Genomic DNA, 14,155 nt, shown 5'->3' with positions numbered 1-14,155 from the left:
ACATTTTGCAGGAGAATGTTAGGCTATCTGTCCACCAATTGACGCTCAACAGAAGTCGGGTGATGCAACAGGACAACGACCCAAAACACAGAAGTAAATCAACAGAATGGCTTCAAAAGAAGAAAATACGCCTTCTGGGGTGGCCCAGTCAGAGTCCTGACCTCAACCCGATTGAGATGCTGTGATAAGACCTCGAGATTGGTTCACACCACACATCCCAAGAAAATTGCTGAACTGAAACCATTTTGTAAAAAGGAACGGTCCAAAATTCCTCCTGACCGTTGTGCAGGTCTGATGCGCAACTATAGAAAACATTTGGTTGAGGTTATTGCTGCCAAAGGAAGGTCAACCAGTTATTAAATCCAAGGGTTCACATACTTTTCCCACCCTGCACTGTGAATGTTTACACGGTGTGTTCAATAAAGACATAAAACATATAATTGTTTGTGTGTTAGATTAAATCAGACTGTGTTTGTTGATGGTTGTGACCTAGATGAAGATCAGATTATGACCAATTTATACAGAAATCCAGGTAATTCCAAAGGGTTCAAACTTTTTCTTGCCACTGTATTCCCGTTAATTCCCACGTAAAGTGTCCACTCTGAATATTCCCCAAAATGTACAACCCTAGGGCAACTAAACATTTTTGTATCTGGTATTTATTTTAAATACTCAGGGTCACAGAATATTAAATTGAGCAATATACTACATTACTTCTGACTAGTAATACATGTATTGTTTTAGAAAAAGTTACTAAGCATGCTCAGTTTGTGTTTCTTTGTGTAGTTACGGAACACAAAAACATTTAGGCTGGTAGATTCTTTATTTTTAATCTACCTGCCACAGTGGATGGTATACAAAAGTTTGTTTTACGCCCCGTCTACGACCATTCGTTATGATTGGTCAACAGTGCTACTCCTTGGAATGGGAAGTACGGACGGGATTCTTCAATGAAATGTTTGTCGTCAATTTTTTTTAAATTCAATTGAGAAATTCTGCACGAAACATCTTAGTTACATTCTTAGTTACTTAGCTTGGAGTCATTAAAACGCGTTTTTCAACCACTCCACAAATTTCTTGTTAATAACAAACTATAGTTTTGGCAAGTCGGTTAGAACATCTACTTTACATGACAAGTCATTTTTCCAACAATTGTTAATAGACCGATTATTTCACTGTATCACAATTCCAGTGGGTGAGACGTTTACATTCACTAAGGTGACTATGCCTTTAAACAGCTTGGAAAATTCCAGAAAATTATGTCAAGGCTTTAGAAGTTTCTGACAGACTAATTGACATCATGAGTCAATTGGAGGTGTACCTGTGGATGTATTTCAAGGCCTACCTTCAAACTCTATGCCTCTTTGCTTGACATCATGGGAAAATCAAAAGAAAAATCAACAAAGACCTCAGCAAAAATGTGTAGACCTCCACAAGTCTGGTTCATCCTTGGAAGCAATTTCCAAAACGCCTGAAGGTACCACATTCACAAACAATAGTACGCAAGTATAAACACCATGGGACCATGCAGCCGTCATACCGCTCAGGAAGGAGACGCGTTCTGTCTCCTAGAGAAGAACGTACTTTGTTGTGAAAAGTGCAAATCAATCCCAGAACAACAGCAAAGGACCATGTGAAGATGCTGGATGAAACAGGTACAAAAGTATCTATATCCACAGTAAAACGAGTCCTATATCGACATAACCTGAAAGGCCGCTCAGCAAGGAAAAAGCCACTGCTCCAAAACCACCATAAAAATGTTTGCAACTGCACATGGGGACAAAGATCGTACTTTTTGGAGAAATGTCCTCTGGTCTGATGAAACAAAAATAGAACTGTTTGGCCATAATGACCATCATTATGTTTTGGAGGAAAATGGGGGATACTTGCAAGCCGAAGAACATCAACCCAACTGTGAAGCACGGGGGTGGCAGCATCATGTTGTGGGGGTGCTTTGCTGCAGGAGGGACTGGTGCACTTCACAAAATAGATGGCATCATGAGCAAGGGAAATTATGTGGACATATTGAAGCAACATCTCAAGACATCAGTCAGGAAGTTAAAGCTTGGTCGCAAATGGGTCTTCCAAATGGACAATGCCCCAAGCATACTTCCAAAGTTGTGGCAAAATGTCTTAAGGACAACAAAGTCAAGGTACTGGAGCAGCCATCACAAAGCCTTGACCTCAATCCTATAGAAGATTTGTGGGCAGAACTGAAAAAGTGTGTGCGAGCAAGGCGGCCTACAAACCTGACTCAGTTCCACCAGCTCTGTCAGGAGGAATGGGACAAAATTCACCCAACTTATTGTGGGAAGCTTGTGGGAGGCTACCCGAAACGTTTGACCCAAGTAAACAATTTAAATGCAATGCTACCAAATACTAATTGAGTGTATGTGAACTTCTGATCCACTAGGAATGTGATGAAAAAAATAAAAGCTGAAATAAATCATTCTCTCTACTATTATTCTGATATTTCACATTCTTAAAATAAAGCGGTGATCCTAACTGACCTAAGACAGGGAATTTTTACTATTATAAACTGAGTTTAAATGTATTTGGCTAAGGTGTATGTAAACTTCCGACTTCAACTGTATATGTAAAATTGCACAACTAAGCCCTCTTCAAACATCAAAGTTGATTCCAGATTTATCTTAGATTAATTGGGACTATTTTGATTAAGTATATACTGGCTATGCTATTAATAAGGTATCTCAAGAGGGGCAAACAGTACTAAATGGTTCTCGTTTTTCAAGTGAAGGTCTTTTAATGAAGTATCTAAGGCACAGACGATTGTGTCGCCTCGCCGAGTTCTGCTATGAGAAGACTGAACCTAGTATGCAGGTGCCTTTGAAATACCTTGGCACACTTCACAATGCAAACAGGGACATTACATAAGTTGCCTGGTAATTAATCTTACGGATCGGCGTCCTGTCAAAGGGACAGTTGTAATCACGCAGCACCTTGTGTCACTATCGCAGATTTTAGAGAAACAAATGTCGGTACGTAAGTGTCTCATATAGGGTGAAAGCTTAAATTCTTGTTAATATAACTACACTGTCCAATTTACAGTAGCTATTACTGCGAAAAAAATGCCATGCTATTGTTTGAGAGCTCCTAACAAAAGACTTTTTTCACCGCGATAGGTTTGATAAATTCACCTCTGAAGGTGAAATGTGTACTTACATTCTGAAATCTTGCTCTGATTTATCATCCATAGGATCCCAAAGATAACATGAAGTGTCATTTTGTTAGATAAAATCCTTTTTCATAGCCTAAAAAGGGTTAGGGTCCATATAGCATGCACGATCGATTTTGTATTTCAACTCTTTCAATTTGCAAAGAAAGGAATCTGTTTAAATCTAACCCTAAAAGTTGTTTCAACCAGTCAAATCACGTTCGTATGTATTCCTCAGAGATTCTAGAACGTAACCAGACTATATCATTAGGGGTGTAGTATATCCTATAGGACACCAAATTTGGTCAGAGAGCGACCAACTTTGATCGACTAACTTTGTCAAATAAGCCCCAAATCGGGGTCAAACAAAGCTAGTTAGATAACCAATGAGCTGGGCTTTACGGCAGTATCCGGAAACCCTGTATATGTCGCAAAATGTAGCTGCTAACCTTGTGCGACAGCATGCCTTTTCCTTTTGGACAACAATTATAAGAATATTCAGAGTTATGAAAACTGGTTGTTTTGCAAATGTTGAACTTAAAATACGGCTAATACTGGAAAAGCTAAGTTCAAGTATACAGTTAACGATTCTTTCAGAAAAATTATATAATTTGTAAAATAATATGTAATATGAATGCAAATGTCTCCTTCACGATTTGCCCAAATGTACCTGTGTGACTTCACACTAAATGTCATGTAGTTCGCTCATACTTCAAGATATCCGTCTGAATCTGCACATACACTGCTGCCATCTTGTGGACACCATCTGAATTACAACAAGAGTGATGGCTAGAAGTGGGACCTTTGTTGCATTTCAAAGATGGTGGTAGGAAAAAAATAAAGTATGTTTTTAATCAGATCTATTGAGTTATATCTTCCTACATTTAATTCACATTTCCACAAACTTCAAAGTGTTTCCTTTCAAATGGTACCAAGAATATGCATATCCTTGCTTCAGGGCCTGAGCTACAGGCAGTTAGATTTGGGGATGTCATTTTAGGCGAAAATTAAAGGGGGCTATCCCTAAGAAGTTAACCCTCTGCTGCTCCCTGTGGTGGGCGGGCTGTCGAGTCAACCCACATGTCTCCGGGCCAGGAGAGAGGGAACTAGAGAAACAATGAGCGAGGAGAGGGAACGCCTGCCTGGTATTCCCGACCCATTGCTGTCAGTCTGAGTAGAGTTGAGCAGCATTCAAGTGGTTCCTTGCTGGAGTTTCCCCCTCTGCTGCGCTCTCAGGAAGAATATGGTTGTAAGTGCAATTTTGTATGGAGCATTTAATTAGAATGGCAGAGTAATTGGTGAAGTTGAGCTTCTGTCATGCTGCAGGAGATTCAGTACCTGATAGTGTGGTGTGTTTCTCTGTCAATGTGAGTGTGTGCGTGTTTTCTTAATTAACATGCACTATCAGATACTGTGTATCTCCTTCCTGCAGCATGATATCAGCTCAGCTTCACCAATACTAAGTTTATCATTTTAAAAGGCTAATTGATCATTAGAAAATATTTTTGCAATTATGTTAGCACAGCTTAAAACTGTTGTGCTAATTAAAGAAGCAATAACATTTAAAAAATGGCCTTCTTAAGACTAGTTGAGTCTCTGGAGCATCTGCATTTGTGGATTCGATTACAGGCTCAAAATGGCCAGAAACAAAGAATCTTCTTCTGAAACTCGTCAGTCTATTCTTGTTCTGAGAAATGAAGGCAATTCCATGCGAGAAATTGCCAAGAAACTGAAGATCTGGTACAACGCTGTGTACTACTCCCTTCACAGAACAGCGCAAACTGGTTCCCTGAGCCGCCTCTTCACTGTTGACGTTGAGACTGGTGTTTTGGGGGTACTATTTAATGAAGCTGCCAGTTGACGACTTGTGAGGCGTCTGTTTCTCAAACTAGACACTAATGTACTTGTCCTCTTGCTCAGTTGTGCACCGGGGCCTCCCACTCCTCTTTCTATTCTGGTTAGAGCCAGTTTGCGCTGTACTCTGGGCAAGACTTATGGAACAGAGAGAACAGTGGAGTGGAGAATGGCAGGGTTGTAATGGTTCCTGCATCCTGCGTCTCTCTCTTTCCCTCCATCCCGCTCTCCCTTCAGCTGTTCAGGCTCCAACTCTGGCTGCATGAATGGAATTACAGGAAACCTCCCACCCACAATCCAAAAGGCACACCACACACACACACCATGGAGGAAATAAACCCTGACTACCCTCCATCGCTGAAGCACATTTGTTTAAAATATGGTTTCTATGAGTCCCGCTTTACATGCAAGGCAAGTTATCCTAACTCAACAGAAAGCATCGCTAATGGATTTTAACAGCCAACTGCCAGCACTGTAGCATGATAAAGTTCCTGACTGAAATGTAATACTGCTGGACTGGACACATAAACGTCTATGGCAGACAGCCATATGTAGGCTATATTACATATCCACATACATTTCTTACACAGATGTGTCCACATCATTCAAACAGACTGCATCCCAAATGGCACCCTATTCCCCACATACTACACTAATATTGATCAGAGCACTATGGACTCTGGTCAAAAGTAGTGCAATACATAGGGAATACGGTGCTATTTGGGACGCAGAGGAGCCTCTAACGGCAATTTTCATGCATACTTCACTGAATCATAAAGTAATATGCAAACAGCTTTTTACACAGCAGTAAAACCATCTGTTTTCCCAGATAAATAACAGGTCATTTTTTCTGTTCTGTGGGGTATTATTTAGAAAAAAGGACATAAAATGAGCTGCAAATATCTCTCTACTCACCCACGACCATGAGAGTGAACTCGAAGCCTCTCTTGACGGACTTTCTGTACACTTGGTTTGGGAGATTGGCAAAGCCCACATAACCTTCCAGGAGCTTCTCTTGCTGTAGACAAAAACCAAACATGAATGCTTTTCCCAACTGTCCGGGCAGGTAACAAGGCTAAACTAAAGACTGGATATACTGTTGACTTCGCCACAGTAGCTGTGATATCACTGGCCTATAAAAAAAACGATTTAAAGTTAATGAATTGACAGGTACAGGATATATATATATATATATATATCAAAAAATAGCAACATGTTAAGGCTGAGCGATATGGACAAAATATCATATCACAGTATTTAAAATTATAATTACGGTGTGACTTATGTTTTTAAATAATAAAAGTTGAACATTTGCTGGTGACCCTACGGTGGCAACACATACACTACCGGTCAAAAGTTTTAGAACGCCTACTCATTCAAGGGTTTTTCTTTATTTTACTATTTTCTAAATTGGAGAATAATAGCGAACACATCAAAACTATGAAATAACAGATATGGAATTATGTAGTAACCAAAAAAAACTAATCAAAATATATTTTACATTTGAGATTCTTCAAATAGCCACCCTTTGCCTTGACAGCTTTGCGTACTCTTGGCATTCTCTCAAACAGCTTCATGAGGTAGTCAACCTGGAATGCATTTCAATTAACAGGTGTGCCTTGTTAAGTTAATTTGTGGAATTTCTTTCCTTCTTAATGCATTTGAGCCAATCAGTTGTGTTGTGACAAGGTAGGAGTGGTATACAGAAGATAGCACTATTTGGTAAAATACCAAGTCCATATTATGGCAAGAACAGCTCAAATAAGCAAAGAAAAACGACAGTCCATCATTACTTTAATACATGAAGGTCAGTCAATCCAGAACATTTCAACAACCTTGAATGTTTCTTCAAGTGTAGTCGCAAAAAAAATCATCAAGCGCTATGATGAAACTGGCTCTCATGAGGACCGCCACATGAATGGAAGACTCAGAGTTACCTCTGCTGCAGAAGGTATGTTCATTAGAGATACATACCTCAGAAATTTCAGCCCAAATAAATGCTTCAGAGTTCAAGTAAAAGACACATCTCAACATCAACTGTTCAGAGGAGACTGTGTGAATCAGGCCTTCATGGTCCAATTGCTGCAAAGAAACCACTACTACAGGACACCAATAAGAGACTTGCTTGCGCCAAGAAACACGAGCGATGGACATTAGACCGGTGGAAATCTGTCCTTTGGTCTGATGAGTCCAAATTGGAGATTTTTGGTTCCAACCGCTGTGTCTTTGTGAGAGGTGGGTGAACAGATGATCTCTACATGTGTATTTCCCACCGTAAAGCATGGAGGAAGTGGTGTGATGGTGCTTTGCTGGTGACTCGGTCTGTGATTCATTTAGAATTCAAGGCACACTTAACCAGCATGGCTACCACAGCATTCTGTAGCGATACACCATCCCATTTGGTTTGGACTTAGTGGGACTATCCTTTGTTTTTCAACAGGACAATGACCCAACACACCTCCAGGATGTGTAAGGGCTACTTGACCAAGGAGGAGAGTGATGGAGTGCTCAGATGACCTGGCCTCCACAATCACCCGACCTCAACCAAATTGAGATGGTTTGGGATGAGTCGGACTGCAGAGTGAAGGAAAAGCTGCCAACAAGTGCTCAGCGTATGTGGGAACTCCTTCAAGACTGTTGGAAAGCCATTCCAGGTGAAGCTGGTTGAGAGAATGCCAAGAGTGTGCAAAGCTGTCAAAGGCAAAGGGTGGCTATTTAAAGAATCTCAAATATATTTTGATTTGTAGCATGGTTAACTACATGATTCCATGTGTTATTTCATAGTTTTGATGTCTTCACTATTATTCTACAATGTAGAAAATAGTACAAATAAAAACCCTTAAATGAGTAGGTGTCCTAAAACTTCTGACCAGTAGTGTACATTCTAACTGATTTCAATGGCTCTTTCTCCATTCTGATTGTTTTATGCTGTTCAATTCAACCAAAAATAATGTTTAGCATTTATCCATTTCCTGCACTCATTTGAGATCATTTCCACACTGCCAGGTAGGGCTGCACGTTACGGGCAAACAATCTAGGCCTTATTTTTAACCAAATGTGGCAATTGCGATTTGACTTGCAATTTAGAGCAAAACACTTGGGTGAACTGTTGGAATAATGGAAATAGAATGATTATTCTAATTCTATAGTTAGAATATAATAGTGGGCACTTTGAATACAGTGTTTTTTAACATGACAACGAATGAAAATGCCCGGGGGAAGTTATTGTGGCAAGGTAGGAAACTAAGTGTTAAGTGTTTCCTAGGGGATCTATAATCTTTGACTACATTGAATGTTCTCTCTTAGCTACTTCATCTAGCTAGCTAACATACTCATGCTTTGCATATTCCTCTTTGATTTAGAAGATACTGTTGCACAAACATGCTGATTTAGGTCTACGGTATTACCAGGCTGTAGAGCAAGTTACGTTTGCTATTACTCAGTACGCTAGCTAGCGATTAGCAGCTAACAAGATTTAGGCCCAACTTGCTAAGACAAACTAGCTGTTTGCAGATGTAAGAAACAAACTAATAGTGTAATTATAGAACGCTAGTGGATTTATATTAAGTAAAGTGAAAACAGCATCGCTGTGATCAACATTGTTGTATTGACCATGCAGATTGAACTTAAGTGTATCGTGGTTGACGAACAACAAATGCGCTCCTGGAGTGACAGAGGGCAGGGCTAGGTCTGTGTGGAAAGCAGCATGAGAGAGACAGAGAGAGAGAAGAAAAAAGCTTTGACTATGTACAGACTCAGTGAGCATAACCTTGCTATTGAGAAAGGCCGCCATAGCCTGTCTTCTCTTGAGAGCTAGATCTGCCTATGTGCACACTGCCCACAAAATGAGGTGGAAACTGAGCTGCACTTCCTAACCTCCTGCCAAATGTATGACCATATTAGAGACACATATTTCCCTCAGATTACACAGATCCACAAAGAATTCGAAAACAAACCCGAATTTTGATAAACTCCCATATCTACTGGGTGAAATATCAGTGTGCCACCACAGCATCAAGAAAAGGTCAACCAGTGAAAAACAAACACAACCTATATTTATGCTTATTTATTTTCCCTTTTGTACTTTAACCATTTGTACATCGTTACAACACTGTATATAGACAATGGCTGTATATTGGCAATGTTAACATATGTTTCCCATGACAATAAAGCCCCTTGAATTGAGATGACTCAAGTAGCCGAGTAACCTATAAAAATGAATGTTACACACGGCGTATCACATTTAACAAACCAAACATTCAAATACCGTTATAGAAGGTAAATTATAAACCCAATCCTGTCTGTGCATCAATACCGGTATATAGTCAAACACGGTATACCGCCCAGCCTTACAACATGGACCCAATCATTTATCAGATAATTGATTGAATTCATATGCCCAATCTAACATTCTCATCTCCTAACATCATCAAATAAGTACATATTATAGCCTAAAGGTATGGTACAGTGGAGTGACGCTAGGCCATCAGTCTCAATAATACTTACAGCTTAGTTGGAGAGTGCAGATCAGGATGGTTGATAGTGGGGTGGTGGTGGAAGAGAGGAGATGCAGAATGATTCACAGTCCACGGTACACAGGACGAGCACCACACCATAAAGGAAAGAAATTAGAAATACAGTCAAATCAGCTAACACAGACAAATGAGTCCACCATTCATCATGTGTCAGAATAACACATTCATGCCTGCCTGCAGATAAAAGCCCAGAAGGACTAACTCACTTTGACGCCGTTTCAATGTGCAAGTGCCATCATGACCAATAAATATCCCTACTCATTTAGTAGTCAGAAAGGCATAGCTTCTGAGGTACAGTTTAACTTACTTGTGTAATTTCTAGCCTAACTTCTAGCCTTTACTGATAGGTCTTGCTATTATATTTTTCCTATAGCACTCAATCAGATAAGATGATTGGTGGTAGTGGTATGCATACTTTGTTTGCTTGGTTAATGCTAGTTCCTGCATCTTTCACCAAAAATTCAATTCGATCCACCACAGGTATGAAAAAGTATTTTCTCACTCAGTTTCTTCATTCTATTTGAAGGGATTTTACCTGTTTTATAGGGCTAGGTTATTTGTCGTCAAATCCATGCATAAACGTCTCAGATATCCTTGTGTGTGTATGTATATAGCTCTCTGAGGGTGAAGAACACAGAGATGGATCAAGATTTACGAGCAGTCTAGTCTGGAACGGGGTTGTAGCCTCAGCTTCTTTTACAGCTCTCTGGCTGCCAGTAAAGTGACATGAGAGCTCACCCAAAATGAGTCTTTCCCTAAATAGGATAGCAGCCATTACTGAAGAGGAGTGTGGAGTCAGCAGCCAAACAATGTCCTCAGTTAGGAGGAGAACAATCATGTACTTGCCAACTGTAATGACAAACAAGTTAGGCTAAAGCAATAAGACAGAAAATTATACTTATAATTCTGCAAATCAACCTACCTAGCATTCAAATTGCCTAATCCTCACTCCTACAACTCACTTGAGCTTCAGTTTGAGGAGTTACAACTAACTCAAACTTCCTACAGTATTTTAGATCTGTATAGGAGAGCTGTCATTGGTTTATCCAGGAGTTTAGAGGTGTTGATACATCATTTCAGAGACTGATGTGAAAATGAAATCCTATTGGCTACAAGCCCATAAACGTGTAAAGCACAACTCATAGCAGGAGGCTGTTCCTTCCAGCAGCTTCAGATAGACAGTTTTTCAGCTCATTGCCTATTAACGAACCACTTCCACAGAGGATCTGCCCCACCTAGCCTACACTCAAGCTCATCGTCTTTGACGGTTTCAATGTTCAAATGCCAGGTGTGTGTGTGTGTGTGTGTAGGAAGGGGGGAGGTGTAGAAGTAGACAGATGTAGCATGCATCACCGCCCAAGCCACTTCCTCCTGATGTTATGTGTCTGTCAGTCTGCTCTGGAGCAGAAGCATCTGTCACGTACACAGTACGACTGTCAGTGGTGCCTGTCGCTGATCAAACACTTCATGGCAACCACAGCACATAGCTGAGACAGCAGCATCATGATCATAATGCTGATCTCTTAGCTAGCTCCCACTGAGGAGAGAAACATTTGATGTGCACTTCAGAGCCTTCCCTACTTTTCCACTAGTCCAAGGGTAAGGTCATAAAAGTTAACATCAGCTTATGAAAAAAGAAAAAGTGAAACATATGCTACATCTACTGCAACTTCCTGACTCATAGCAGGCATAAGCGGCTTGTTGAAATTTACTTAAGTCAGTCAGGTATTTTTCAAGGCAACACCCATGACATATTTCTAATACCATTGTCAAGGTTGGAGAGAGGGCCCAGCGTGGTGGACATCTGTGTCTTGGATGCTCACCTCAACCTTTACACAGTGGCTTTAACAAAGGCCACTACATACCTCCAGGAAAGCAGCTTTGCTTCCTCCTTTAGGCCCTACCACCATTCTTTGCCAATGCTTTTCAATGCATCGATACAGTAGGTGTCCGCTCTCATTGCTACATGCTCCCTTCAAGCAGGGTAGATGTGTTATTCTTCTTTGCTGGTGTTTGGTAAACTGCCGGAAAAGAAGTGGTGGGATTGAGGCTAGTCTGCCACAGAGAGCCCGAGGTTAGAAAGAGGAGTGTTCAGCTAACCCTAGAGCAAGGCCTAGCACAGTACACTGATGTAGTCTTGCAAATACTAGAGGAGGATACACGGTAGAGAATGTTGCTCTACTTCGGAAAGTCTGACCCCTCCCACGACCTTTCTTCATTTTCCCAGATCGTTCTTCACCAGACTAATAGTTTTGCAAACCTCTCCATCAGAGTCTGTCTGTGTCTGCCACACATGCTTTAGTGTCATAATCACAGTCACTTTTTATTGCTAAACTGTAATTTAGGAATAATGTTAAGTCTGTGTGAGTAAAACAGTCCTGAGAGTGAGGTGAATAACAAGCAGTGGTCTACATGGAAAGCTGATCGACTCTCCCTTCACTACATACCTGCCTACCCAGTTCATTGGAGGCCAAATTCCAATTCTCTCCCAATGAGTGTCTACCGTATTTCACACACCAATCCAATGCTTTTAAATCGTTGAAAGGGAGTGAACAAATAAACTACACCAAGATGGGGAATAATCCAAAATGGGACTTTTATGGGCACCTAAACAAACTCTGCCAAGGCTATGGGCTGTCTGTGTCATCACAGACATCCTGGCATTCCCAGGCCACACCATCTGACACACAAAAAGTTAGTAACAATAATGGAGAGACAGCAATTGTTCAATAACAATTGAGAGAGAAGGTGGAAAACAATGTATTTACTCAAACTAAAGTAATAACATTGCATGCATTCCATAGGTACTAGAGAAAACATTCACATGGTCTGTCAGTAGGTAGACTGTTGGGTTTGAATGGCTAGGGTGAGGATCTATGCCGGTCTCTATACTCACAGCAAACCATTTCATGACAGATTCTACAGCTACAGGTCACATAGAGGAATAACTGACAGGCAGAGTAACTCAGTAAGAGCATCCGCCATGCATTTAACAACATTATTACCACAGTATTAATCCAGTCTCATGTGAACCAATACAGGACATAGTATTCTAAAGGAGATATTGCAGTCCTCCCACTCCAAGTAAAACATAGTTGATGCTGATAGATGACAGTTTTTGATTGACATTTTGACAGACAAACGAATGATGACGTAGCTTGCTAGGTGTTTTTGAGGAAGTTTTGGTTCATAACAACTTGGCTCCAGGTTTCCCCCGCATTGACTTTACCATTGATTCAATCCACTTTAATTAACTAATGACTAGTTATGTGATCAACACTGCCAGTTTCTGACATCAAACTAAGCAAGCTACCTCGACTTTTTGGAATAGCAGGCATTCACAGCTTAGCAAGCGACGTCAACTATTCCATTACAACCTAGCTTGCTAGCTAGTAGTAAAGGTTTTTATAACGCAATTGTTCTCTGCGCTAGTAGTTAACTAGGTAACGTTAGTTTTGTTAACTAGCTAGAAACGTAACTATTTATGATGCGCGTTTGTTGGGTTTTCCAACTTATCACAACCACCACAACTGGCATCTGACGAAGTAACTAAACTCATTTGACATTCTTCACACAGCATATTATTTGGCCAGTAATGAACTTCTCTGACTGTATCTCAAAACGTTAACGATAGGTAGCTCATGTTAGCTATCGTTTGCTGGTACTGTACTAGCCGACTGTGTGCCAGGTAACAAAGCCACTCAGTCGGGAAAAAACTAAGGAAATGCCAAAGTAACGTTACTCGCGGTCATTCTCGAGCGGTGTGTAAATGTATTTCAATGAGCCAACTAACTATCGTTTTTCTAGCTAGGTAACTTGTTAGCTAATTCTGACAAAGTTCTTTAGTAACAACTTCGAGGACGCAAATAAACGATAGCAAAAGTTCCCGAATGAATTAAAACGGACAGAGTAAGAGAACTCACCCATAATATTGCCGTTCCGATGCACCTCATTAACCGATCTTTCACCGTTCGACATTCCCTTTCACGTACTCACAGGAGACCACAAAACTGTAAAGGTCGTATCCAACTTATTTCGCGTAATGTCAAAAATGTCCACTGTCTGCTGCATGTGGTGGAGACATAGAAATAGATAGAGGACTCTAGTCCCCAAAAGACTTTATGGCGAACTACACGCAAGTGTCTTGTCGCCGCCAACTGGACAAGGGTGAAAATAAATCACAAAATGCAACTAAATTCCATACAGGGAAGGGAAAAATAACATGAATCCACACAAACTACAAAATAAAATATATTCCCACTCAAATCAAATGTTATTGGTTGCATACACATATTTATCAGGTTTTATTGCTTGTGTTCCTAGCTCCAACAGTGCAGTAATATCGAACAATATACAACAATAAGCACAAATCTAAGAGGACCAGCAATAAGTCCGAAGTTTGTATATATATATATATATATATATATATATACACACACACACACACACACACACTACAGTTCAAAAGTTTGGGGTCCACTTAGAAATGTCCTTGTTTTTGAAAGAAAATCAATTTTTTTGTGCATTAAAAAAAATCTAATTGATCAGAAATACAAAAGGCCAGCAGCCAGTTGACGACTTGTGAGGCGTC

The 14,155-nt window shown here is 40.3% G+C and overlaps 1 protein-coding gene across 2 annotated transcripts in view; it reads right to left on the bottom strand.

The window, feature by feature from the left end:
• Positions 1-13,661, bottom strand: part of LOC120022625 (septin-7-like) — a 50,607-nt gene extending 36,946 nt beyond the window's left edge. For both annotated transcript variants that reach the window (XM_038966601.1, XM_038966602.1), the window contains exons 1-3: positions 13,488-13,661; positions 12,907-12,908; positions 5,945-6,047 (exon numbers count right to left, since the gene is read on the bottom strand). In XM_038966601.1, coding sequence (XP_038822529.1) covers positions 5,945-6,047; positions 12,907-12,908; positions 13,488-13,542 — 160 coding nt within the window. In that variant the 5' untranslated portion in view covers positions 13,543-13,661. The remainder of the gene's footprint in view (positions 1-5,944; positions 6,048-12,906; positions 12,909-13,487) is intronic.
• Between the last annotated feature and the right edge of the window lie 494 nt (positions 13,662-14,155).

The sequence above is a fragment of the Salvelinus namaycush genome, chromosome 27, assembly GCF_016432855.1.
Source record: "Salvelinus namaycush isolate Seneca chromosome 27, SaNama_1.0, whole genome shotgun sequence".
In the NCBI taxonomy this organism is placed as follows: domain Eukaryota; kingdom Metazoa; phylum Chordata; class Actinopteri; order Salmoniformes; family Salmonidae; genus Salvelinus; species Salvelinus namaycush.
The sequence above is the reverse complement of the archived record's forward strand: the minus strand, read 5'-3'. Positions and strand labels throughout refer to the sequence as shown.